The 26,936-nt window shown below is 55.2% G+C and overlaps 7 protein-coding genes across 7 annotated transcripts; 4 read left to right on the forward strand and 3 right to left on the reverse strand.

Annotated features, from left to right (window-relative positions):
• TRAVEDRAFT_101717 (uncharacterized protein) lies at nt 1-172 on the forward strand (the record flags this gene model as incomplete). The annotated part of the gene is made up of 1 exon (XM_008047497.1): nt 1-172. A coding segment is annotated over one exon (172 nt), but the record flags the coding sequence as incomplete, so codon positions are not given.
• A 668-nt stretch (nt 173-840) lies between these two features.
• TRAVEDRAFT_41085 (alpha subunit of ribonucleoside diphosphate reductase) lies at nt 841-4,204 on the reverse strand (the record flags this gene model as incomplete). The annotated part of the gene is made up of 11 exons (XM_008047498.1): nt 841-1,200; nt 1,254-1,423; nt 1,478-1,602; nt 1,661-2,291; nt 2,347-2,570; nt 2,633-2,860; nt 2,910-3,251; nt 3,314-3,416; nt 3,473-3,614; nt 3,687-3,744; nt 4,071-4,204. The coding sequence occupies 11 exons, from the start codon at nt 4,202-4,204 to the stop codon at nt 841-843; spliced, it is 2,517 nt and encodes an 838-aa protein (XP_008045689.1).
• A 2,085-nt stretch (nt 4,205-6,289) lies between these two features.
• Nucleotides 6,290-7,032, reverse strand: TRAVEDRAFT_54578 (uncharacterized protein; the record flags this gene model as incomplete). Its single annotated transcript, XM_008047499.1, has 4 exons — nt 6,290-6,377; nt 6,432-6,823; nt 6,875-6,964; nt 7,018-7,032. The coding sequence occupies 4 exons, from the start codon at nt 7,030-7,032 to the stop codon at nt 6,290-6,292; spliced, it is 585 nt and encodes a 194-aa protein (XP_008045690.1).
• A 1,358-nt stretch (nt 7,033-8,390) lies between these two features.
• On the forward strand, nt 8,391-9,421 carry TRAVEDRAFT_137422 (uncharacterized protein; the record flags this gene model as incomplete). The annotated part of the gene is made up of 4 exons (XM_008047500.1): nt 8,391-8,537; nt 8,587-8,718; nt 8,779-8,856; nt 8,912-9,421. The coding sequence occupies 4 exons, from the start codon at nt 8,391-8,393 to the stop codon at nt 9,419-9,421; spliced, it is 867 nt and encodes a 288-aa protein (XP_008045691.1).
• Nucleotides 9,422-15,625: 6,204 nt separating this feature from the next.
• Nucleotides 15,626-16,824, reverse strand: TRAVEDRAFT_54580 (uncharacterized protein; the record flags this gene model as incomplete). The annotated part of the gene is made up of 4 exons (XM_008047501.1): nt 15,626-15,835; nt 15,886-16,267; nt 16,334-16,681; nt 16,733-16,824. The coding sequence occupies 4 exons, from the start codon at nt 16,822-16,824 to the stop codon at nt 15,626-15,628; spliced, it is 1,032 nt and encodes a 343-aa protein (XP_008045692.1).
• Nucleotides 16,825-18,330: 1,506 nt separating this feature from the next.
• TRAVEDRAFT_107629 (uncharacterized protein) lies at nt 18,331-18,759 on the forward strand (the record flags this gene model as incomplete). The annotated part of the gene is made up of 1 exon (XM_008047502.1): nt 18,331-18,759. A coding segment is annotated over one exon (429 nt), but the record flags the coding sequence as incomplete, so codon positions are not given.
• Nucleotides 18,760-23,792: 5,033 nt separating this feature from the next.
• Nucleotides 23,793-24,608, forward strand: TRAVEDRAFT_54581 (uncharacterized protein; the record flags this gene model as incomplete). The annotated part of the gene is made up of 4 exons (XM_008047503.1): nt 23,793-23,813; nt 23,867-23,902; nt 24,322-24,481; nt 24,535-24,608. The coding sequence occupies 4 exons, from the start codon at nt 23,793-23,795 to the stop codon at nt 24,606-24,608; spliced, it is 291 nt and encodes a 96-aa protein (XP_008045694.1).
• Between the last annotated feature and the right edge of the window lie 2,328 nt (nt 24,609-26,936).

The raw sequence follows: 26,936 nt of genomic DNA on the forward strand, positions 1-26,936 counted from the left end.
TATTGCTAGTGCACAGAGCCTGCAGGGCGTGTATGTGATGTTGTCGCGCGTGCGCAGCTTAGACGGCCTCGTGATATTTCGCCCGTTCTCGCCGGAGAAGATTACTGTGCGAGCCTCAGAGGAGCTGAGGACGGAGTTAGCACGGCTACGTCAGCTCGACGAGGATACCACTCGACAGTACAACGTTGCGCGGGCCACCGGGATAGGATGGCCGGGTGTGCGGGCGTGAGTGTCCGTTCGCGCGAGCTCGCGCTGTGGCGGCATCGCCTCGGTATGGTCGACGGCCTGTCTGTTGGGGTATCACTGTAGAACACCCGTGAGCGGCCTATGTGGCGTGTATGGTATCGCGTCACCTACTCTGTTCCGACTTGAATACCACGACCTCCTTCCGAGTATGTTGTTACCTACATAATGCACTTGGTTTATAGATACCGACTCTATGTATTGGAATGTACTCACCTTTGTTACCTTCGACCTGTTCCGGTGGCGCTTGGTTGCCTCGCGTGATCGCCTCGGTTGATGATGCTGGTCAAGGGCGTCCCCTGGTGTTCGCCGACTGGCTGCGGATCTTGCGCGGTGCCGCGTGCGCCTATAACGCGTGGGAGATCGTTGCTTGTGACGCTGGTAAGTGTGCCAGTGTGTGGTCTCTCCTAGATCTTACATATCATCCTGTGCAGGCGCATTTTATGGTGATGGTCTGCAGTGTCGCGATATCATTATGGTTCTATCGGATGCGCTACCAGTGTACATTGATGACGTGTGCGATGTGATTGTATGGTATAGGTGCGGGGATACGCGGCGAGCCGTGCGCCGAGTTAGCTCAACGAGTACATTCGTCCCTCAGGCCGTGCATGCGAGACAGGCGATCGGGGCAGGCACCTCGTCCGTGGTGATGCACTCGCGCGCGCGCGCGCTGTTGGAGTCGCCGGAGTCGGAGTCCAAGCCGTTGTCGTCGTCGTTGTTGTTGTCGGCGTTGCCCGCGTCGGCCGCGTCGTCGCCGATGTTGTTGTCGTCGTTGTCGTTGTCGTTGCCGTTGCCGTCGTTGTTGTCATCGGAGTCGGAGTCGCTGGAGTCGCTAGAGCTCTCGTACCCGTTAGGGCGGGGATCGCCTGGCTGCATTGCATACGTCGGCGCGGTCGTCCGGAGGTAGTACATCCCTGTCTTGAGTCCAGCTTGCCATGAGTACATGTGCGCTGTGTACTGTTTGTGCTAGCCGTCAGTCGCTGGTTTGGCTGAGGTGGGGACTAACGTACGAGGGCTGCCGCCGTGGGGTTACGCATGTACAAGCTCATGCTCTGGGACTGGTCGATGTATGGTCCCCTGTCGGCTGCCATGATGACGGTGTATCGCTGGGGCATTTCCCATGCGGTGCGGTAAACGGCTTTGAGGCGGTCCGGGATAGTGGTGATGTTCTGGACCGAGCCTATATGATCGAATTAGTGTTTGCGTATGACGATTATTCCAGTGTGAAGCTCGCCTCGTGCGTCTATGATCTGCCTTCGCATATGAGGCGTCCAAAGGCCACGCCGCTCGAGCTCTTGAACGAGATGCGGGCAGATGATGTGGTATTCGCCCCCTAGGGCGCGTCGGGTATAGATGTTACTGTATGCGGCATATCAGGGTAAGACTGGTGAGCGTTGTACGCACCGCGGAGACGCACCTGACATACGGCTCCACGGAGTCGTTGTTGCCGAGGAGTTGAGACGTCGACGAGGTCGGCATAACGGCGGTGAGCATGGAGTTTCGAAGGCCGTGTTTCGCGATACGGGCCCGGAGTGCGTCGAAGTCGTACCGATCGGATGGCGTGCAGTTCCACATATCGCATTGAAGCACCCCTTGAGACGCGGGGGATCTGTTCCACGCTGGGAAGGGCCCGAATCGTTCGGCCATCTCGGAGCTCTCCTCGAGGGCACCGTGATAGATGGTCTCGAATATGCTGACGTTGAGTCGTCGAGCTTCATCTGATCCGTACGGGATGCCCATCATCCGGAAGACGTCGGCGAGGCCTTGCACACCGACCCCGATTGCGCGAGTCTCCACTGCCGACGCACGGGCTTCAGGAGAGGGGTAGTCGTTGATGTCGAGAACCCGGTCCGTGCAGCGCGTCGCGACCTTTGTTGCGTGGTGAAGAGCGTCGAAGTCGAAGGTATGGTCGTCGCTGGATACGAATGCGGGAAGCGATAGCGACGACAGCGCGCATACGGGGGTGCGGGTTCTGGAACTGAACTGCACTATTTCCGTGCAGAGGTTTGTCGCGCGGATGGTCCCGAGGTGGCTTTGGTTGTTCTTGGCTATGCGCGTGATAAGTAGGTGTCGCGGGCATTACTCAGCATGCAGCAAACTTACCATTTATTGCGTCCGCGTACATGATGTACGGGGTGCCGCTGCGGATCTGCATCACCACGATTTGATAGAAGAGCGAGCGCGCGAGTACCGTTACGCGCTGTATGTTCGACTGTTCGAGCTGAGTGTACTCAGCTTCAAACGCAGCACCGTAGAGTTCTGCCAGTTGTGGGGCATCGGCTGGGTCGAACAGCGACCAGTAGACGTTCTCCTGGACACGTCTCATGCTATATTGATAACGTGAGTCCAGAGCTGGACGATGCGAGGAGGTTCCGGCCTATATACTCACAACAAGTCTGCAATCCAGAGCGCTGGGTAGATGTCCCTGAGGGGGGCTTGGCCGAGAACGTTCCCTCGTCTGATGTTGATGACCTTGGTGACGTCGGCGTGCCATATCGGTATAACGGCCGTGGCTGCAGACGGGCGCTTGCTCCTCGCGTCCGTTGTGAACTCCGCGACTTGTTGATACATGTTGAGCAGCGCTATCACGCCTGGCTGCGGGGGGTTCGCGTCGGGGCTGTGGCTCGGCGTGAGACGTGTTCGACCCAATTGCGGTGAATGCTTACCGGTAGGCCGGGACTTTGTCTAATCCGATGCCGATGCCGCTGTTCTTCAGGAAAGCCTCCGAGGCCTGCATCATACCTTTGATGGCGTCCGGGGTGCTCGTGTACTCGGCGGACTGTACGAAGCACGAGATCAGGGCCTGATCTGAGAGCCCCGCGTTGAACATCGTTGGGCTGGCGTGCGTATAGGCCCTACGAGACAACATATTGTATGTCTCTTCTATTGCATTGATGTCGTTGGCGTTGAGAGCGAGGGCTACCCGCATGTACGCGTGCTGGGGACGTTCGAGTATGGCGTCACCAACGCGAAGCAGGTATGATTGCTCCATTAGCTTGATGCACGGGCTGTGATAAATAGTCGTTATCTTTCGTGCGATTTATCGAGGACACATCAATATAGGACGTACTATGGCATGCCGAAGTCTCTGTCTTGCATCAGCATGTTGTCTAGTTGTTCGCCGTAGCGGCGCGCGTTCGCCACGAAAGTTTCGTCGAGTAGGCCGGGATGCTCTTCGCGGGAGTCAGATACGCTGAGAAGACGATGCAATGTAACACGAGCATCATACCTGCAACAATGCGCTCCACGTTGTCGCTGAAGCGTCTTATTGGGACAACCTTGTGGATGTTCGCCGCCACCAATCGGCCCGCGAGTATGTTGTACTGCGGGTGGTGGGTGTTGAAGTTCGCTGCCGTCAAGGCTGCCAGTTCCTGCAGGCATCACAAGTCGAGTAGACTTCAGCTTATATCCGCGGACCGCCGATGGAGACCATCGACACCTACCTGGATGTCGTGCGATGACATTGCCGCCTGCACTCCATGGGTGATTGCGGAGGCGATTCTGTGTTAAATATTTGGGTCAGTTATTACTTCGCTGGGACATGCAACTTGGTCTACTTGCCTCTGAAGACCCCCGACTCGGAAGCTGAGCCCGAATGAAAGCTAAGAGTATACATGAGTTTGGTTGGATATGCATTGCGTCGTGCGCGGACATACTCTGAATAGCGTTGCGGAGACCTGCGTTTTGGAATATAGTTGGGTTAGCGTGTCGTAGTTTGGAAAAACGGTCGCGTACCTTTCCTGGGTTGAAGGGTTCGGTGTGCGCGACGCTATCACGCATGCTCTTGTTAGTGATAATGTGTATCTTGACTGTACGACCACGCTTACCCATTATGTTCTGTGAGTCGTCCGGTGGGACAACTGTTAGCTGGTCGCGCTGTATGCTTAAGGCGGCGAGCAAACATACCTCTCTTGAAGACAGTGAATGGGACGTTGTTGGCAGGGTTCAGGGGGGTGGCCATCGTTGAGCGTTTAGTGTATGTGTGGGGTGAGCGGGTGGTGAGTGTGGGATAGAGGCGAGTTCGATGTGATGGTCAGTGTGTGGTAGGGAGACCGTGGCACGGGGGCGCGTTGTCTTATATATGCGAGGCGGGCAGGGCAGAGGGCGGTGGGTGCGCATACGCCCCGTTGTGTTGTGCTGCTGCTTGCATCTTCGCGCCCTTTGGCCCCCGAATTGGGGACGAGTCGCATATTGCGGTCGGTTGCATCGGACCTGTCGTTCGGCGCTGCTTGACGTGCTCATCTCAGATGAAGTTTCTTCGTTCGCATCATCGACGGCGCGGTACGCGTCGCGAGTAATGTCCGTGCGATGCTTTGGCTAAGGGCTTTGCCAATCACGCGTGTTGGGTGCGCCGGCGGCCTGTCGCGGCGGCTACTTTGGTAAGAATCAGTATGATGTTGCTGGCGCGTCTGCGTACGCCGTGTTTGTCAAGAAAAGGTATACCTACTAGGAGTACGTACGTACACGGCGTCGGCTCTAAGTGTCCGTTGGGCGGTGTCGATGTCGCCGTTCCCTATTGTGGTTTCGAAAGACAGATCGGTGTATGATGCCGTAATGGGACGGATACGACACATTGTATGTCTTGCCTTTTCACTTCTTTCATTTGTTACCGTGCTCCCCTCGGAATTGTGTGTGGGTTTGCGGGAAGGATTTGTTGGGCGTGATAGCGCCGATTTCGGCGTGCATTGCATTACCTCTTCGAAGGGACCGTCTTGGCACGGCCGTCAATGTGTCGTTAGGCTCGTGGTATGCACAGCGCATGTAGCGGTACGTACGTGGTGCTGCGAGCCTGCTTGCATGTGGCTCGTTCCGGGTGCTGCGAGTCGACGATGCATCGATTGATGCATTTTGGGGTGTTCAGTGCTCGTATGCGACTCGCGAGGGTATGTCTGATGTCTCCGGCTCACGCTGGCGCTGTTGCGTTCGGGTGGTAAGTCATGTCACCTCGGGGGCTCGGACGGTGCTGTGTCTAGGCCAGGAACATTTAGCCACGTACCGTGTTCATCGTGGAATATCCGCCGTCTATCAAGCCAACGCTCCCGCAGGGCCAGGATTCCGCCAGCGCCCTCACATGGCTAGTTTCTGAATTCCATGAACACGCTCGAGTGGAGCAGCTTGACGTGAGCGTACCTCGCATCGTCCGGCGCCGTCGGGCGCCGTTTAGTGCCAGCGCTCGGCTCGTTAGCTGATCGTATTGCCCTGCGCATGCGTGGCTCATATATCGACGATTCCGTCTTCTAGCGTGCGGTCGGCGCTATTACACATTAGCTGTAATCCTGCGATTCATGTTCGGATTGGCGCTCTCACCTCGCATGTACGGTGTTTGTCATATATCGCATTTGTCGGTAGCTTGTTGGACGGGCGCGTTTGTCGATTCCGCTGTCCCGGTGCTGGCGAACGTGTCGCCGAGGCGTCATTCCAGGCGAGCTGATGTTGGGGTACTGCATATGCTTGGGACGCAGATCCGCCCGTTGAGCAGTCCCCTTTCGAAGCCTGCCGCGGCTGTTCGGTACATTCCGGCGTATTCAGGTGGTTGGTGGGGGCGTGTACTCGGGGCAGTGCAGTGATCGTTCGGTACCCTGCCCGGATTCTCCCACGTTGTTCGGGTAGGTGAGATTGACTCCGATGAATAATTGTGTTCCGCTAATCATTGGGGTAGCTGCGCTCGGTCCGTGTGCCGGCCCCACATCATGGCGCAGTTCTTCCTCGGCATATACTTTCGGGACGTACCGCGGCCGGTTGTGTGTGTCATCTTAACGTCTCGGGGGCAGCTGCGCGTGGCGCGGGCGCGGTTTTTCCTGTTCATGAGGGATGTCGCGGGGGATGTCGATTTTTTTGCGGAATGGGTCACTGATTCAGTCCTGTGTATGGTATACGTTCTCGAAACATGTCTGTGGCAGCGATACATAGACAGCACTACATAGGCAGTGGTACATATTTGAGGCAGCGGTACATGTTGGAGGCAGTGATACATAGATGAATGCGTTGCGCACAGCGCTGCATCGTCCGATAATGCATATACAATCCACGACAACGTACTATTGCCTTACGCCCCGTCGCCGCTCTCGGTTTCGGCGGGTGATGGGTCGATCCCGTCTTCAGTGTTCTCGTCCTCGGTTTCCGATGCGAACCATCTGACCGCTGTTGGTAAGATATGGGTCGCACTGTAGCAAGCAACGGCGACGCACCGGGTGACCAGAATGTCTACAAGTGAACGCTCGCTTGGGTGCATGTGTGTCACCTGGAGCGTCTGGCGTCGTCCTCTGCGTATGACCACCACGTTCCCCTTGACGTCCGGGCTCCCTAGAGTGCGCATGCACTCGTTTGGGAGTGCGTGGCGGACGTCGCGGGCGGTGAAGACTGAGAAGTTGTTGCGCAGCGAGTGGTCGATTCCAGCGATGTTGGACAAGACGGTTTCCTTCCAGCCGGACGGGAACCATCTTCTCACATCGATGTCTTCTGTCCAGATCGGTGTGCCTGGCTCGAAATCGTACGAGGGGGACAAAGGTAGATAGACTATCCGCGGGCTTCCGCCGTACACGGGGTAGAGGAGCGCGCGAACGGCGTACCGAATGGAACGCTAAAAGGACGGTAAGGTTGTGTCCGCGGTACTTGAGTATTTCCAGCGCACCTCACGCAGACCGTCCCGGATGGACATATTCCAGTGCGTAATGGAAATTGGGGAGGTGTTGATGTATTGAAGGCGAGTTCCCGGTCGCGTCTGTGCGTGATACTGAGTGAGCGTAGACGCGTGTGGGTGGCAGCAGCTCGTACCCTTCTGTTTGACATGGTTCGCGTCGATGGCATTGGGTGTTCGCGTTGTCGCGTGATGGTCGTCCGCGTCGGCAATGACTGCGTAGCAAGTCTAGATGACTGGTACGGTGATTAGAGGAGGGCGCGGCGTTGCGCGACTACGAGTAAGGGCGAGCGTACGGGTTGCGGACGGAGTGGCGGCGTTCGGTGTCGATGTCTGTGGGTGGAAGCTGGCGTACGGGGGATGTACTGGTATTCCCAGTCGTCGTTGTGGGGCTATAGCGGCGGCGGGCGAATGGAGCCTTCTACCATGCCGGGATTAGCTGATATCAGACCAGGGAGATACACGATGAGCGATTGTTCGGGATGGCGCCGTGCAACGCGTTGTTGTACGTTGGCATTGGCAGAACACCCTTTGATACGAGTGGGGTGTGCATGCGTGTCGCATCCGAGTGAGTGGTTCGGCTGCCTTGTACCCCGCGCTTCTGCGATCTCGGGTACTGTGCAACGTCGCTCGACCGGCGCGCGTACAGTGACGTTCTCCTCGTAGTCTGAGCTTGTTTCATCTCTAGCGCCGTTGGCTGGAGATCCGCTCCGGTACGTGATATGCAAACGTGCAGTCGAAAATCGCGCGGTGTGCGGGTGTTACAGGCGACACTTGTCAGCGTAAGCGGTCCTTGCTGATGCATCTGCTGTGCGATATTATGTTAAGGCGTGGATGTGTTTCTGAGGCGGGTACACTACCAATGCGTAATCGTTGCGGTCTGTGCGTGTTTTTGGACTTCAGCGTATACCGGCTTTTGCGTTTTGTCGAGCAGTTTGGGAGTTACATCTGACTTGTGGCAGCGGTGAGTAATCCTGTAAGACCGGGAGATGCCGTTCGTTTTGGTACCCAAATATTGACCTGTCGTTCTGAACCAGCCGGATACGGCATTGGCAGTGGCGTAAATCTCGTCAAATATGTCCCAATCGGGCAGCATCTGGGTCAATCGCCAAATCGCCAGGCGCTGTGCGCGGGAACGAGGTAGACGCTCAACGCTTCGGTTGCAGATGCCTCCTCGTCCTCCTCCTCGTCCTCCTCTTCGTCCTCGGTCTCCCTCGCTTGCTCCGTTCTCCCTGGTTCCGTCCGGTTTCACTCTCCCGAATTTATGTCCGGTATGCGCATGCTCTGTGCCCGTGTTTCCAGTGCGCTACTGCTTTTGCATGGTTTCCTCGTTTTTTGTGTCTGGGGTGGGTGTTCCGACGGCCCTTTCCGAGTGAGTACGTCGACTGCGATATGCTCACTGACCGGGCGTATATATGGTCACTGCTTGGTGTTCCAGAGGCATTCTATACCTTTCCCTTTTTTTACCCTCGTCCCAGCCCTCATCGAATTTGCAATCATGAACGCCGCCATGAATGCCGAGACTATCGCTGCTCTTGACCACTGGAAGAAGACCCCACTGCGCCCTACGGACATTCCGTTTGTGGATGCTGTCCGGTCCCTGCGCGGTGATCATCCTCTCGTAGAGGCTCGCATGCAAGGTCCTTCCCGGTGGACAGTGCGTATCGTGGCTTCTCTGTTGACGGCGCAGCTAATTCGTTGTACAGATGTTACGGTCGGGGACAGACCAGCCGGCTGTGTTCAGCTATGCGGCAGTCTTTAGCTGTGCCGATGATTACGAGACGGGAAATCTCGTACTGGATAAGAATCGCCCTCCTGCGGGTTTGCCCTGGGATCGAGTGTAGGTTTAAGTCGTTTGCTTCTCGTGCTCAAGCGCTGACGAGCAGCCTTTCAGGGAGCGGTACGCTAATTATAAGTGCAACTACGCCTATGCCATGGACACTACCGTGGATAAGAGCTTGTTCGAGTTACAGCTTGTGCGTCGTCGTGATACGCCGTCTCCGTTGCGACTAACTGGTGTTTCTTTGACAGGATTTGGAGGAGTATATTCAGGGGTGCCCTGGTTTCAACGCCGATGGCCTACCCCGTCGGGAATACCAGTCTGGCAACAACCCCGAGTTCATGCAGCGTTACTGGGTCCGCTCTCCGATGTTTATCAACATAGGAGACGGGGCCGCGCGGAACATGCCTCGCGCGGAGCTTCATCCTTGGGTTGTCGAGGCGAGTCGGCGGTCGCGGTGGTACCTGGCGAACCCGGATCGGCCCTCTGTCTTGGCTCTGGAGAAGGGTTTGTTGCGGGATATTCGCAAGTGTACCCCTAGCGTGCTGTACAAGGGCGATGTGGTGCTCTTCACGTTCACTGCGTCATTCACGTTGGGACGTGCCTGGGCTACCCAGCTGGTGCCTTTGGAGATCGTGCGGGTGTTGGGTGGCGGAACCAATCTATCTTCGGTCGACTTTTCTGTTCCCGTTGTCGATCGAGCGTTGCGGCCGTCGCTCATGGACGGCGAGGCCATTGATGGTACGTCATTTGCGTTATGAGATCGTGTTCGGGTAGTGACAGTCCATGCTACAGGAATGAACGTCGCGGGTTCACAGCCTAGATCACCTGTTGCCCGCGTCGCTGTGCCAGCGCCCACTCCGCCCCTCCCTCGTCCTGTTTCCGTTCCGCCATCGGCATCCCGCTCATCTACTCCTCGCTCTCCGGTTCCCGTCCCACGGTCGACCCCCGACACCGGCGATTCCGAGCGTGAAGATTCTCCCGATACTCAGGATGATCACGATGATTCTCGTTCTATGGCATCCGGCTTCGAGGGTACGTTTCCATCCTTTCCGCCCATGCTTCACACTAATATACGTTCAGAGGTCACTTCGATTCCGATGGATGTTGATTTGACGCTCGATTCATCATACGCTCTGATTGACGATGATGACGTCCTGCACCTCAGCGGGGACGAGTTCGGGGGCGGAGGCGTTAACTCTGAAGCGTCTTCTCTGTCGACACCGGCGTCGAGTTCCCTCACTTCGGTGAGCATGTCGTCAAGTTCCGACTCGTATTCGGAGACCAAGGCATCGGGAGGATCGCCTGGTGTAAAGCGCAAGCATGTCGGTGTGGTGGGGAGCGTCTTTTCTGCTCATAGTTAATCGTTCTGATGGTCATCAGGGTCGTGGGAGTCCGTCTCGTCGTGCTCGGAAGAGCGTATCCACGAGGGGTCGGCGTTAAGTTGTCGTCGGGATGCACATCCATCAATCGGCGAGCTGTACGGTGTGGACGAATTACGGATTGGCTTGGTCTCGTTTCCCTTGTGGAGCGTCTTATGTATGTATTTATGGCGTTATGTTCTGCTGTTATATGTCGCTGGCCGGCGTGTATAGCCGCCTATTATTATATTCTCCTTGACCTGTAATGTATACTGCGTGTGTGTTCACTGTCTCGGGTTGGTATGTGTTACTTCTGACGTCTGGATGTCCGGTCGGTTTGTCTCCACGCGTAAGCTGAGGCAGCCGGTATGCGCTTCCTCGTGCAACAGCCGCGGCCCGTCGGGAGTGATCTGTGGGCGCGTCGGTTGCGTCTTGTTGTGGCCGGGCGTTGTGGGCGTTGGTATCAGGGGCATATTAAAGCTCCGCGCCTGGTGTGCTTTGTTGTCAGCTTGTTGTACCCTGGTGCCTCCTCGTTTCGTCCTTGTGGCGTACCAATACCGATCGGGCCGCGTGCCGATTGGGATGCCCGATCTGCCACGTGGTAGCGTCACTGTTGTGACTGCTTCGTCGTGCCGGCAAAACGGGAATGAGCTGCGGCTTGTTCTGGTCTTCCTCCTCCGCTTTGCCGCACTTTGTCTCTTGCCGGAACGTTTTGTCGTGGGTGTGCGCTCCGTTGGCATCGAACGGGCAGGTCATGGCTCGCTGGTATTGCACTTGGTGAGTCCTATGGTGTTTTCATATGTCGGTGTCGAGTTAACCCTTGATCCACGTGTCACCTTATAGTCGATGCTGGCGTGGATCTGTGCATAATGGCATCTCCTTGGGGCGGCCGGTAGCGACTCGGACGTCCCACGAAGCATGTAGCTAGCATGGCGGCGTCACCGACATCCAGGGTGGCTACAGCAAAGTGCGTTGCCATATTCGAGTCGCTCAGTACGCCTGCACCGTTCACTGCACACTGTCTCGGTTGGTGGATTCCTCGGGCCGCCGAGCAGCCGCTGCGGGCATCAAGCGAGCCTCGCGTACGTACTAACGAAGCGCATATGTGATTAATAAGAGCACGTATGTAACGTGGTGGATTTGTCGTTTGATGGATCGTGAAACGGGGTAGGTTTTGCCGGCACATATAATGGCATTCGTGAGCGAGCGTTCCATTATTCTATTTCCCTCGCTCTCGCCCGAGCACCTCCCCCCTCCCCCTCTCCATGTACGCTCCCGCCCTGTCGTCTGAGCTGGCCGTTGTTCCATGGGATGTTGATTGGGGAGATGAGTATGACGGGTATCAACCGGGCTCGCTCCCAGGGTGTGGTGGACGTTCTACGTTCCATCGGTCTCTGGTGTCCTGGTTGGTCGTACAGGACGTGGATGCGGAGGTGCAGCCGGCGGTACGTTGCCAGTATCCTCTGTTGGTCTCGGTACAAGCTAATCTTTAAAGCAGTCTGTCGATCCACGTTCTCCCCGGGGGGCATCTCCGTGTCCTGAATCTTCTAGCGGAGGGGTAGGTGAGTATAATACTTCAAGGTGTTCGCATGACGTCGTGCGCCAATCGACGCCATTCCCCAATGCATACTTTTCAGCTCACATCACCCGTCAAAGCGGTCCACCCTATAGCAGGGTTCGTGTTGCATGCGATACTTGTCATCGTATGAAGACGAAGGTTCGTGTTCGTTTTGTGTGGGCGCCCAGGCGTGTTTGCGTTGACTTCCTCGCGTTTGGCAAGTGCACGGGCACGTCGCCCTGTGGGAACTGTCAGTATCGTGGACTGGATTGTACATTTCCAGCCAGTGCACCGCGGAAACGCCGCAAGGCGTCGACCGTGACAGCTCGCGGGACGAGTCCTGTTGGCGAACCCCTTCCATCGAACCAGACCTCTGACTGTGCGAGTGCACCGCCTGACAAGGTGCAGCGTGCGCATGTGGCGTGTGTACCTTGCCGCTTCTTCAAGAAGAAGGTGAGTATTTTGCTCTTGGCCTGTGGGGGAGTTATTGACCGCGTGAGTAGTGCAGCGGAATCGTGCCGTGTGATCGGTGTCTGGAAGCTAATATCTGGTGTACGTTTCAAGTACATCGTCCCGCGCTCCGCGACGCGAGAGTGGATCCCGCCGAGGTCATAATCCCTACATACGATCGTACGCGTTTATGTACTTGTCTGTCTGCGGCTTTTGCTGACGTCTTGTTTGGAATAGCCTATCCAGCCGCGAACGTCTATGCCCCGTCTCATACCGAGGCTTCCATGTCGTATGCCGCAGAATGTACCGTTCCCGCCGCATGTGTGGGGACCAGCCAGTACAGTGTACGCGTATGTTTGGCTTGTGTTTCTTCGCGTGCGCTGCATACTGACCTTGGTCTGCGTCAGTATCCGGGGCTGGGCTTCGCTTACGAAGGTGTCCTGTAGTCCCCCCATCCATTAGGTTTGTGCCTTGTCTGTCGGCACTCAATCAGTGACGTTTATTGATTCGAGTCTTGCAGGTGGACGTTCTTTTGATGGTCGTGCCATGTTGGGGCTTCCCGTGGGCGATGATGTTGCGTAGTGGTTGCGGCTCGTTTCGATCTTCTCTCATCTGCTTAGGTATCTATTGTATCCATACTGTGCCCTGTCTTGTTGTCGTTGCTTCTATGTATCCGCTTTATAATCGCCATCTCCCGGGTGTCGATGACGGGGATGCTCAGTTGCTACTAGCTCCTTTTCTCGGAGACCGATGGGATAACATTCACGCTCAGCTTGGGGGTGCGAATCTACCTGTGTCGCGATTGCATTGAGGTGCGTTTACATCGGGAAGTATCTACCTTTTTGACAGGCATTGGACACTGGTATCATAAAAATCGTAGAATGTCCAAAAGATGCGTTCCAGGCATTTTCGAGTGGTGTCAAGAATACCTGTGCAGTACAGCTAGTGGGTGGATCAGCCGCTGGCATACACACCGTATAGAGTTGCCACTTACACGAATATATTGCAACATATTGCTACATACACGTATAGGTCCTCGACATGTATATACGGCCTCGCGAAGCGTTGTGCAGTGCCGGCACGGCGTATCCATGCGAATGAACGAGCGCGCCCACACGAGCGAGCGATCGCGCGGCAGTTCGACACAGGTGCACCCAAACACGCCGCGACCGCCGCTGCCACATGTGAAGTAAGCGCTACCACTGTGATATATGCGCACTTTGTGCCGCTTTTCATCATCGTGTCGCGGTCCGTGTAGACATCTGAGCTACGATGCGGTGCAGATTCGAAAGCGCGCGGGTAGGGCGTGGTACAGCAACTGGGCATGTGCTCTTGTATGCTTCCGATGCTCGTACGTGCGCATGTACACGCCCGTCAGCACGTCGTGAAGTAATAAGTACGCACTACGTTTCTACGCAAAGGCGATATTGCATGCGTCTTCCTCTGATGCACGGGAACCCATCCACCCATACCCCGTTTCTCCAAAGTCGGTCGGCTGTGCATGTTTGTTGCTTGTCGAACGCCTCGCGGAACGTGATGCGATTGTTTCAGACTTGCATACAAGTGGTGATGCGGGCGGCACACACCTTATACAACGTACTGATTATGTGGCCAATGAGGCCAAGAGGTCGGCAGTATTCAGCCAGTATTGATATTATATCACTTCTGTCCACAGCGTACGGGGAGCGGCGCCGCAGGCATAGAAGCTGCGTTGCTCGCAACTTGTCTGCAAATTCGTCAGTCCTCGGAGATATCATCTACGTACGCACTGGTTTCTGGGTCTGCTCTTGCTCTTAAAAGAGCAACGTGATTGCAACCGACCCCGTCTTAACATGGGAAGCACGCGCATCGCCGCGTCCCTTGTATGCGACGCCGTTGCTCCTACTACACGTGCGTCGTCCCTATGAAGCGCACCAACCCAAAGGGAGTGCTCCTCATTAGATATCCAGCAAGGCGAGCGTGTTGCTTGACCTTTTCGCACTTACGATAGAGGGAGAGGGGCTGCGCGGGCCGTTCTCGCTATACCTCTGTATTCATGCCTACCATCTCGAGGATGCGTGGATGGCACGCAGCCGACGTCCGCGGCGTCGGGGAGGGCGAAAGGCCCGAATTTGCACTGCTCCGCGGTCGAGCGTCGAGGCCGATCTGGAGGGCGGTGGAGGCGACACTGCTGCAGGCCCGCGACATGAAAAAGCTACCTAGGAGTAGTTGATGGCGGGTAGTACTTGAGCAGAGCTCATGAGGCCCGAGATCTGAATAGCGCGCAGTATTGGGATCGTCTTGGTTCGAGGCCGAGATGCAAGACGACCGTTCGCTTCTGGAGCTTGATCAGACTCCTGAGGCCTGATGACGTCGCTGGGGTTGGCTTCCTAATTTAGAGATGACCGTAGACGCCCGACTCGCCCTTTCTCAGCCCGTGAGTCCGCCGCCCTCTACTCTTCCGCCCTTCTCGGTCCCTCTGGACGCTTGGGTATCTCCGTTATTGTGTCTCTCTGGAACGCACTTAGAAAGCTTAAGGCGCACATGCCAGGCTACCCCTGGCAGTTTTTTGGGTGTGCCGCCCACGACAACAGAGCAATGTCTCGATACGGTACGTTGTTGCATTGGCTTCGCATCCGAGCGGGACATGATCAGGCTAAGCTCAGGTAAGTCAGAAGTCAACTTATTCCCCGAAATATGAAGATGCGCTCGATCGGCCTGATGCGCAGCGCTTGTGCATATCAGGCTGCGACGGTGGCGCATGCATCACACCCCGGGGACTTCGCTTCGTCATGCACATGCCATGTCTCTTCCCCTTGGCCGGTTCGATCTTTATACGTACTATGCATTAGGACGGCGCGACGCAGCATCATGGTATATTATGCTGATGATATTGGTCACGCTCGCGCAGTGCATGTCACCGTACCCGGTTTCGCAGGCAAGTAATTCATATCGGAAGCTCCGAATGCGACGAGGAGCTATGCCCGCTCGAGAGAGACCATGTAGGTCCACGCAACTCTCTCGCATGCCGAACTAAGGATCGCTATCATCCTGTTCTTTGAGGATACCGTTAGTCGAAGCAGACGAATTCCGCGAGGAGTGTCGTGTCGTCGCGCGAATGACGAGTGCCGATAGGCCCATACTCCCTGGCCGCGTCCGTTCAGATTCTGAATGGCATGCACATATGGGCGTGCCAGTGCTGTGCTTCACGGCGCCGCTAATATTTGTTTGCATTGGAGGGGCCCGGATAGCGCGCATAGGCGAAAGAGGAAAGCACGTTCGAAATAATCGAGGGGGTATGTGCCTGGATGCAACATCTACGAACTACGGTTGTTGGCGGTGTCGGGTGTATGATTCATTAAAATGCTATGATAGTGAGCACGTTGCGTGCGGTGGCAGCAGGGCACGGAGCATATGGCAGCAGGACGCGGAGCATATCACAGGGATCATGCTATGCGTTGAGTCATATGTCCGAGATAATATAATAGTGATTGAATCGGGTAGGTGTAGTACTCGCGGGCGTCGATTGAGTATACGACTAAGGTGACCAGCATCCATTGCACAACGAGAATACTTGGAATACTTGACTACGCAACTTGTGTGGTATTGGGATTTGTCTAGGGGTCGCCGGGACGCGGGGAAAATGCTATAACGGACACGGTCTTCAGGGTGAATGTGACAGAGGCTCCGTCGCCACCGTACGCTCGGAGCTCCGCTATCGTCTCCAAGAGAACTATGTCATCTGTGGCTAGCGCGCATAGACAACTCTTGCGCATGTTGACCCGTGTCCCGACCTGTGTCGTCGCATCATATACGTTGGGTAAGGGCTACAATACGAGCGTCAGAATCAGGCGTTGCGTGGACGATGTAAACGTACCTTTCCAGAAGCTCTCCCGTGGGCTTGCGCGGTGAAATACGTCTGTTCAAGGCCCTGCGCCCCTTTCCCATGACGTGCCGGCTGTTGCGGGGCGAGGCTCGTGCTATGAGAATGATACTCCGTCGCGCAAAGCTTCTGGTGCGTATCTCTATCCACATCTCTCAGCAGATCCACGGATACGGTCATGATCGACTTGTCTGCATCGTCATCGACGTCGAGTTTGAACGCACGTAGTGCACCCAGCACCATAATGGTTATCGGTTCGCCGTCCACGCTCAGCTTACTGATACCATCATGGACCGACCATGTGCTCTCGCGAGGAACACGCGAAAGTGCATACCGCCTATTTTTGCCAACGCTATCGAGAATCGTTTGGAGTCGGCTAGAGAGTACGCAATCATGTATGTGAGCGGATAGTGAACGGAATGAGGGCTGTGCTTGTACTGACCCGAGTAGTTGATCTGGCACCCATATAGGTATCGCAAGGTCGTACGGACTGATGTGCAAGAAAGGGTCGTCATTCGATGGGACGTCCCCGGTCTGGATTGCCACGTCTTTGAGATTGTGGGTGTGTTCCGTGCGTGCCTCGGTCTGCGTTGCCGCATCCCGAATGCTGCGGTCGTGATTCTTGCGTGGGTTGCTTTCGGTTTGCGTTGTTGCATCTTGAAGATTGCGGTTACAGCTCTCAGGCGGATCGTCTTCGGTCTGAATGGCTGTGTCGCGGCGACTGTGGGATCTGATCACGCGCGGTCGCTCGTCTATCGTGGCCATCGTCTCGTCCGTCTCATAGCCCGACCTAAAGCTATATTCAGTCGTGGAAAACGTGGCGCGTGGGAGACTGACTCACGGTTCGACGGTGACCGTACCAGACGCATGAGTTTGCTTTGCAGACGTCTGTTGCGGGGCAACGGAGCCATCCGGAAGGAGTTTGAGCTGCATGACAGGTGCGGATGAGAGTCGATGGGGTGTGGATGAGCGTCGAGGGGGTCTGGATGAGTGTCGATGGGGTGCGGGTGAATATGAATGAGGGGTGGGCAAGCGTTCTTAACACGGCTTTAGAGCTTGACGTGGTGTGTGATATGCCGTGCGGAACGGCGTCTGGGGGCTGGGTGGTGTTACGAGCGACGTGGCTCCGTGAAAACAGGGCTGGTGTAGGCGTGTACGATGGAGTTGTCAAGCGTTCCATGCGCATGTAACGCGTGTATTTCGTGGATGTCGTGTTCTTGAACTCCGGCGACTGCACTGCCGTGGCATCGAGTGTGTATGCCTGACTCGGGATGCCGGCATCTGCGAGGGGCATGTACGCGATCGGGTGTCCATTCGTTTCTCTGTATGCGTACGGGACGTTTTGAGTGCGTGTGGATTGATCGCGACAGGCCGTACGCGTTTCATGTGCGAATGCTAGGCGTCATTACTACCGGTATTGACGTTAGGTACTGCCGGCACAAATACTGGAACATACCCTTGTTCTGTCCTACATGCTGCAGCCACATGGGCTTGAGGTTAGCAGCCTTTACGCGAAATGCTGCATATGTTCCGTGTCCCGCGTCCGTCGTGTCTATCGATACCGCGTAGAGCGTGTCGTGTGCTTTTTGTACCTGTGTGCGTTGTGGTCTAAGTCTGTCTTGATCAACGCTCGGGCGCCCACGCGCTGAGCAGCTCGCTCGGTATTTGCCGTCGGCGCCTATCCGCACCCGCCGAGGCACTTTTTTTGCTCCTGCTCGCCGCTTGTTCTTTCTCACCTTCCGCACTGTTCTTCAGCGCACCGGTATCGGCTTGGCTAGGCGTACATGTAGGCGAGCATGCATGCCTTGGTGTCATATTTGGCTGATCCTGAGATGCTTCTAGGGCATCTCTCCGCGTGCATGCGCTCCGCTACGCGAATGCCGCTATTCGAGCTCGTGTCGCAGGTATGCCAGTTCCGATACTCGCCCCGGACGTTTTATGATTGGTTTATGATCCGCGTCGTACTGTTCGTCTGTCCTATAAAGGTTTATCTGGCTGGCCTAAGAAATATAGCCCTGTACTCCCAGCGTAGCCCAACTCGACTTGGCCACCCCACGCTACAATCTCAAACATGAGCTTACCTCGTCCTCAATCGCCGACGGCAACCCCTTCTCATGTCGTCGGCGCGTGTCTCGGCGGATTGACACGTTCCGTGGGTAGCGTACGCCCCACTCCAGCTCGTATGGTGTATGTCGCCTCGTCTGCGTTTCCGCTGTACGTTCAATCCAATCGCACGGTCTCGTTGTATAGCTGACCATAAGGCTTTGTAGCTTACCTGATGATGTTGTTTTGATCATCATCGATGAGGCTGACCTCCGCATGCTACACGTATGGCGTCGGACGTGCAAGGCCTATTATCGATATGTTTGCGTCCGCATGCGTAAGCGGTATGTGCGCGCGATGAAGCCGTATTTCGATGACGTAGACGCGCTAGATGCCGTTCTTCGCGAGTATCGCGCTGTTGTCTCCGGTTCTGTGGCGCTGCATTTTTTCCTGTCGGATGAGAGCTGGGTGCCAGGTGACATTGACATATACGTTCCTGATGCTGTTTTTGACGCTATGTGCGAACGCCTACTCACAGATGATGCTCTAGGTTGCCATGCCGCATCCCGACAATACCTCCTTGGGCGGCGCGTGGAACGGATGGTCGACGTTCTCGACACTGGGATGCGATATGCCGTTAAAGATGTTGTTCGGCTGATCACCCGAACCGGCCGCGGGCTTGATCTCGTGCGGAGTCGTACGTCTAGCGCTGTTTCGCCGCTGCTTGATTTCTGGTCTACTCTAGTTCGCAACTTCTTGACGCCCGACTTATGCGTCTGTGCGCATCCCGACGCCACGTTCCGCCGACAAGCAATCCTCAAGTCGCCGCCCTTATATCGCGGCGATCATCGGGCGATTGCGAAGTATCTCTCCAGAGGATTTTCTCTATCAGATGCCGGTTCATACCGGGCGGTCGGGGCCTCACACGCTGATCATTTCTGCGGGCTCGATGCCATCGTATATGTTATGTCTCCACTCGAGCGTGGTCGAGCGTCCGCTTCAGCCGTTCTGAACTGGTCTTCCGGTGGATGGCTGCACTTCCCGCACGGTGACGGTGGACTACCCCAGGTGAGTGTGTATGTAATTTTATTAGCTCCCAACGAGTGTGACACCGGTCTCCAGGAGCACGCCTCGTGATTCTCTAACGGGGAGCAAATATGGCGCCTCGCGTCGTCGTGCACTCCGCGCGAACATCGTGCTTTTTTCGTCTAATCATGTATTTGTTTCTTATGGATGCCTGTTGCGGGGATGGCGTCTCCGTTTCATTACTCGTTGCCGATGTGTTTTGTCCACTGTGAAGGGCATGCGTGCGTGTTCTATGCACGTTCGGGATGCCTTACCGGTTCCATGCATCTCGAGGCTGTCTTGGGGATATTGATACTTCGTCTTGTACAAAACATGGCCCGCCATCGAATTCCGTCTGCATTTTTTCCATCATCTATACTCCTCGCCGTCGACATGCTAACTCCTTGTGCCATTGATGCTGTCATTCCTCTTGCTGCTCCCCCTCGTCTGTCTGAGTGAGTAATATCCTTCGTACGTGCGTGGGTCTGTATGGCTAATGATTCGTCTGGGCCTTCCGTAGCGCTATGCAGCTAAGGCATCGAGTGGGGGGTCACTACACTCGGTTGCAGCTCCCTTTCGAGATCTACCTGCGTGTCGGTTGGTTCCTAGACATCAACACTTTGCGTGCATTGTGCAGCGTGAGCTGCGCGACTCACGCAGCAATCTGCACTATATTGTTCCACACCGTCCGTCTTACCGATCGAGACGCGCGGCATCGTTTGAATTGCCTTCTGTCCCGGTTCGAGGCGGGGTGTACAGATTATAAAACACGTTCTCCCGTTTACGCTATCAGATCGTTGTCGTATGTGTCCAGGTCGAGCCTCGTATTCGACAAGGATGTGATTCCGTCGTTGTGCTCCGTGCTGAAGCGTGCTTGGGGCCTGCAATTTCTTCACATCGATATCCGTATCGCCTCTGTTCCGACTATGTCCGCGGCTTTGGCGCAAGCAGGGGTAATACGGAGCTCGCCGTGCCCCGTCCTAACTATGTGGCATATGGAACAAGGACAGCATGACAGGTGTAACCGGGCCGTTCCATTTATGGGTGGCGTTCAGGTCATGTCGCTTGGTTTGCTGCGCGGTATGACTGCTTTTCGGTTCCTCCGGGCTATTGTCTTGGATGACGAGATATGTGGTTTAGAATTGTGCGATTTTTTGCGAGAGTGTGGTCCCGATGGACCGTTGAAGCTGCTGCAGTCATTCTCATGCTGTGCTAATGTGGAAACCGTGCTGTACATATTGTGTGACCTGCACGCATGCGCGCCGGTCTTGGAGCATCTTGCGCTACAAGTCTCTGCAAGGGTCGTGTTTCCGCTTACTTTGTCTTTGCATCTCGTAACGGTAGGTATTGTTGTCTTCGTCCGGTATCGTTAATGAACTCACCGCTGTATCTTACTAGGCTGTGCTCGCCATATTGATGGATTTTGCCGACTGGTTTCCTTCTCTGCGTACTTTATCGATCGATCCGCATTGGTGTGTCTGCATGTCGTCGAGATGGAGTTCTAAGAAAACGCTGCACGCGCTGGAGGTGATCGGGGTACATCACGAACATTTACATTCTCTCTTCATATCTTGCATCGCGTTCAGGCGCCTATGCATGGAGGTATTCTTCGTGGATGGGGCATACACACGCCAGACGTGAACGAAGAGGAGAGGCGACAGTGTGCTCGAGCCGGGCTAGCCGGCAGGTTGTACGTACCTGTCTCCCTGTTCTGTGCGTGGGATGTGTACTCAGCCGTGGCCTGTTTTCCAGCCAGATTGGAACTTGATCTGAGTCGGTCTGGGGCGGTTCAATCACACGTTGTCGCCAAGGTCTTGAGAGGTACGTACTGCATCGGCCCTTCCGAAGCGATGCTAGAAGTCCGTTCTAACATCCTTCTTTAACACAACAGGAGTTGCTAGTGGGCGCGGCCGTCCTACACTCCCAATGGCCAATTTGACGTGCCGTGTCTGTCGGACCTCACTTGGTCGATGGCTGGGTCTCAAGCCTGGGGCTCCGAGTCGGCCAGGATCATATTTAATTGAATCTAGCGTCGTGTTATTCTCGGCTCGTACTAGGTGGCTTGTACCTGCGTGCATATGCAGTAAGTAGTAAGTATATATATATCGTGCACGTTCAGGCCGTTGCGGCTTCGCGCTGGTCTGTTTATATAGACGTAGTTTCGTCGGCGTCGTGGTATTAATGGTAACAGCACGTACTTATGATATATGATCAGGTTGTCGACATCTTGGTCAAACATGAACCCATCCTTTTACTGATTTAAGCCACATACGTGCAGCGCTTGGACTCCTGAGGCATGATAAGTTAATGCCCATTAGACTGGCTTGTTGTTTGTACTTTCGTCTATATGTCTCATGTTGAAAGCCGTCGGGCGGTGGCTCTGCAGCTCGTGTGAGTGGAACGTGTAATTGAAGCTATGCCGTTTAAGGCGTGGAACAGGATACATGTACTGCTAGCAGCGGCCTGGCAACACTATCAAGGATGTTTATTTACAAAGTTCATGTTCTGTTTGGCGGACGCGATGGCGTACATACATTAAGTCATCTTCGTGGTGTATGCTGATGTAGAAATTGATAGGACATACCTTGGTCACGTACAGCCTCAGCGTGCATAGTACTTTTGAATTGCTCCTTGTGCAGATGAGAGCGGGATGTGGCTCAACGTATAGCGATATTGATGCTTGATCCAACGTGTGCTTCAACGTGTCCACCTGAAAACTTTATGTCCGGTTAGCGGGTCAGTATGGTGGTCTAAAAACATCATTGGGCGTACCTCAGCATGCACTCTGTCGGCCCCACTCGTGTGATCGCGTTGTATATCCAGTCGCAACCAGGATTTCATCTTCTGGAGTTGCCGGCGTACTACGTTCGAGGTTGTGGGCAGTGTCTCCTGCACGACGGTGACCTCGGGGATATGGTGGGTCCATTCGCGAGGGACTTGAACATAGACCGGCCGTAATGGCCCTGGTGTGCCAAGAAATACCTCGAATAGGCACGAGGTGGCGTCATGACAGACGACGTCGCGGATGCGTCCCACCCCGATGAGCGGGAGGATAATGGTGTCATCGAGGCCGAGCGGGTCACACGGTCTCGAACTGACGACCCAGGGCGTGTGCGCGCTTGTAGGTGTGTATCGGGGGATGCGGATGTAAACGGGGATTGCACCCGTTTGTGTGCGATTACTTGGGTATATGCCGCAGAGGGGTGCGATGGATGCCGGTACAAACCATACCAAGTCGCTGCGATATTGCTGAAGGAGCCTGGAGGATCCCGCTTCGCTCTCGTCCAAGTATGTTGTGTTTGGCGGTGACGATGGGTCTGGGGTGTCGGGTGCAGGGTTGAACTCTTCAAGTACATCCTTCAGTGCGTCTACTGGTACAGGCATGATAGCAGCGGCAGCGGTGGTGGTGGTGGTGGTGGTGGGTGTTCAACTGCAGTTAGCGCTAGTACGGCAAAAATTGATGTCGCTAAGCAGAGCTGTCGTGGGTATTTGTGATCACACTTAACAGTTATTTGTGTTCATGGAGTGCATATAGTCTCTGGCTGTGACGGCTGCAAGGATTTGGGAAGCGACCGATGTGTGTTCATGAGCAGCGCCCTAGGAGAGCATAGAGTTGCATGCATCAGTTGGTCAATTTGGGCTGTCAGCTTTCTGCGTGGTAGATCGCACGCGGCCTCTATATTGTTCCTTACTTGGATGTGGTATCCGGCCCCCAAGGGACGCCGGCATGCTCCTATATTATTGTGAATCGCCGAGGCCCGGTATAGTCGGCAAGTGCGAGCCGGCGGGAGCCGCGGTGATCTAGAGCGCTGAATGGAAGTGAGGTCTCCCATGCTACGGCTGCGTTACATGAGCGGACCCGATGAGTGTGTGAAGCCATGCATTTTCTTGTGCGGTATGTAGAACAGGTCAGTCGGTAATCCCCTTGTTGTGGGACATCCGAGTCCTTAGCTATCACGACAGCAGCTTCGTTAATGAGCCGGCGTGGCGTTGGATATACTTCGACATACGTAGTAGGTACGTACATCTTACATTGTGGTGGGACCGGGTGACTGCTGTCAGTAGTCCTGTTGTCCAGGGGTTCTCGATTTGGTGGATATTTGGCCATGCATCGTGGCCAAGAGTTTCCTAATGAGCGTGAACACTTTATCATGTGTGTGAAGTAAATGCACTCACGACATAGCTTGTTCCACTTGAGAGAGTAGGTGGGTAATAAGCAAGCAGGTCTCCGCCCGACTCGATGCATCGACGGCGGCGTGATTCAACTCCCGGTGAGTACGCTTCATGGCCGGGCGTCCGGGGCCGCTGTATGGATGTACGTTGCTGTTGGGCCTGTGCTGTCGGACGCCGCGGCGCGGCGGGTGTGGCTTGTTATTCGCGTCGGCGCCAGCAGGTGCTTTATAAACTTATACTGGTCCGAGGGCTGGCTCGGGCGATGATCACGGTACTGCGTCACTGGCGTTAGGCGGTCGAACGTGCTAGAGTTTACTCACTCCCGACTATATCCCGTAGGCGAATGGCATACGCACCAGTCTTCGTACGGTCGCTTTCGTTGTCCGCCGATGTGTGTTGTGCTCTGGGTGTGCTCCGTTGCTGGAGGCTCACGAGTGCAAGAAGTAGTCGTTGAGTACTTCAGTCATCGTGCCGCACGGGATCTGCCGACGAGCGCTTGTATTTTGCCGTCGTGACGTCATTGCTGTGATGTAAACGCTATGACGAACTTTCATACGGAGACACCAACTTGGATTTTGCCCCCGTCCACTTCGCTCTTCGCGTGCAAGTGCCGTGCAGCCATGTCTCTGATGGTTTTGACGGTAAGCCTGTGAGATATGAATTGTTTCAAGTAGAACTAACGTTGTCTACCCAGTTCTCCGTCGGCCACGGCCGGCAGCAACCCGCCGCGGTGTGTTTGAGGGACACCGACAGTGAAAGCCGAACAGGCTACCCTCAGGCTGAGGTTATTAGTAGGGTGCATTTTCAGTGGAATATACGAGTAGATTGTCTGCATGCTTACTCAAGGTTTAACCCTCTGATTTTAGCTCTTCCCCGGACCGCAAGACTTTATGGGTCTTGTGCTGCGGACGCCGACGGACGCGTGTCCTTGGCTTCGTAGTCAGGGTTGTGGGTACACTCGTTAATGTCTGACATTGATTGTAGCGTAGCGGTCACTTTGGTACATAATCCCGAGGATGGCACCTCCTATATACATGGCGCCATAGCGCCGATAAACGCGTGTTGCCAAAGATCGTCTCGTATCGCATTGGTGAGTTGTATCGTGGCCGTGTCCGCGGTATATGGACTGACAACTCATATGTCGCTCAGGAGGACCAAGGCCGCTACGCTGATGCGCTGCGTCTTGGGGCGTGGGGTCTGCCCCGCGCGTACACCGCCGCGAAACTCCTTTCGCTATTATCCGTTAAATTGAAATACGTGTCTCCTAATATCACCGTCTCGAGCATGTCAATCGAGCGAGGCAGCAGTTGTTCGTCCGGTACGTGCTCTCCGTCGCATTCTGTTTTGACTGGTAGTCGGAAGATTGCCGTGGCCCCATATGGCACCTTGACCCCGTGCGGCGACCCAAGTGCGTCGGGCTCAACGGAAACGAGTAGGCTGTCTGCATCACCGAAATAACGCACTGCTGACGGGCATAGGTATGCTTCTTCTTTGTCCGTGGGCTCGAGCTGGCCGTCAGAGACCCGTACCCGCTCGCGATCTGCGCACCGCGATCGCGGGAACGTGAATGTAATGCCGCGCTCCTTCAGTCGCCGTATGGCCTCCTTTTCATGCTGTAGCACCGTGGACACCGGAATGCGGTCACATATAACACTTTGGCGTGCGAGCGTCAGGCCTGGGTACGCACAACCAACAGCACGCCCAGTCACGAAGTTCATCATTATGGTACAAGGCATTCGCGCGAGAGGCGTCACCGGAGACAGAGTATTTGTGCAATGCAGGTATATCAGTCGACCTTCTTCTAGCTCAAATCGAGACACAGCCGTGATATGCCGCTCGACCTTCGTCGCCGAGTCTACGCCAACATCGTGGACTCTCTGTATCTTCTCGTAAACGCCGTCTGTCTCGATCAGCCGAGATACAAGTAAATCATATTCTTCTTCAATCACGATAATGTCGAGTACGTCCACGGGGCCCGGCCCATCGTGCATGATAACATCTAGTGCACCTTCACCACAGATCACAGCGTCGCTATCATCTAACAGCTCACGTGCGACAGTCGGGTCCATGAAGAACCTCGACAGTAACGTGTGGAACGCTTCGTTTAAGCCGATGACGCGTTCTACGAGATCCAAACCGCAAGTCAGAGGCCACACCGCGAGGGCTTGTTGGGTTGGTTCATCGGGAACATCCGCATTGGCCGGCGTACCTGTGAGCGTGTCGACCTCCGAGTCCTGTGTCGACTCGACCGACATCAAGCTCCGGGAGGTATTAAGTGGGCTAGGAAGGTTCGTTCTCTCCATCGTTGGGTCTCTATGTGTTTGATGGTTGTAGGTGAGGGCGAGATACGTGCTATGAGCAGCAGTGGGCGAGTTAATAAGCAACCCGGTCATCATTTTACGCTCCTCGAGGCTTCTGTGTGCGTGTCATGGCTGTGTTGATATGAGTTGTCATGTCTTGGCTCTGCAACGGCGTGGCGTACTTACGAGCTTCATTCGTATGTCATTGAATCGTTAGTACGTTGGTATTGGCGTGGGACCGCGGGAATCACGGTGTGCGTGTTTCAACTGTGTTCCGGGTCGGTTTTGGGTGAATTGTGTCAACATTGGTGCTACGAGGCAGCGACAACACGAGCATTGTGCGCCGCAATCATGTAGCCCTAGTGGGCGGTGCACTACCTGTCGTAGGCAGCGTGGCCTGTCCATTCGGTTTAGTTTCAGCTTTCCGGAGACACCGGATGGACGGCTTGCGTCGGGCGTGTTCCTGTGTGAGAAGCGGCGCTGCCGCGTAGAATAATATATTGTGATACGAAATTTAGCGTTCTATCAAATCATACCTTCAAACGGACATGGATCGTATCGCGCGCGTCTCTATAGCTGTATCTGCTCGCGTCTGGTCAACTGGCGACTGTCGACGAGGTCTCCTGTATAGATAGAACGCAGATTTGACCATCACGACTGGCATTGCCCATGTGTATTCAGGCAGTATACCTCGTGCGGCGAAACATGTGACGTTACTGCACATGAAGCTGCTGACCAGACGCCATGCAGCCATGACACCGTATGGGGCTTGGCCGCGACGCCGCACGTCTGACGAGTGTGTCGAGAGTGGGTCTGTGAAGACCGTCATGGACCCCGGGTCACCGAAGTAGCGTTCCTGCGATGGACAGATGTAAACATGACTGAAGCACGGATAGAAGCCGGGGTAGGCGGGCCGCCATCGGACTGCGCTGTATTCTGGCCACTGAAACGGCGTATACGCGAAACTAAACCCCAGCCGCTTCAATCTATCAGACGATGATACTTCGCGAGCAGTCAGCGCGGGCTCTCTGGTTAGATTGCATACTATACCGCGCCGGGAAAATGTCAAGCGGGGATATGCACATCCAAACGCCACGTTGTTCACGTAGTTCATGTATACTGTGTTCGTCGCTTTAGCGATAGGCAGGCATGGGCTGCATGTCATTGACTTCCATATGACCACGGTACGTCCGTTTGAAAGCACTATCTCGGTCGATGCGACGACTTGTCGGGCATGTGCAAAGTCCTCGTCGAACGTGGTCTCGCTGCTACTCGTGATTTCACGGGTGAACTGCTCGTCCGTTATGATACGGTCAATGAACACCGCATACTTCGTGGACGGAACATACACATCTAATACATCAACCGGTATGTCATCTGTTCGCAAGACAAACGATAGGGCGGAATTTCCTCCCAGCACACAATTGTGTTCGCCGAGCGCAGCGAGAAATGCGGAGGTAGATG

Source organism: Trametes versicolor, assembly GCF_000271585.1.
Source record: "Trametes versicolor FP-101664 SS1 unplaced genomic scaffold TRAVEscaffold_23, whole genome shotgun sequence".
Taxonomy (NCBI): Eukaryota; Fungi; Basidiomycota; class Agaricomycetes; order Polyporales; family Polyporaceae; genus Trametes; species Trametes versicolor.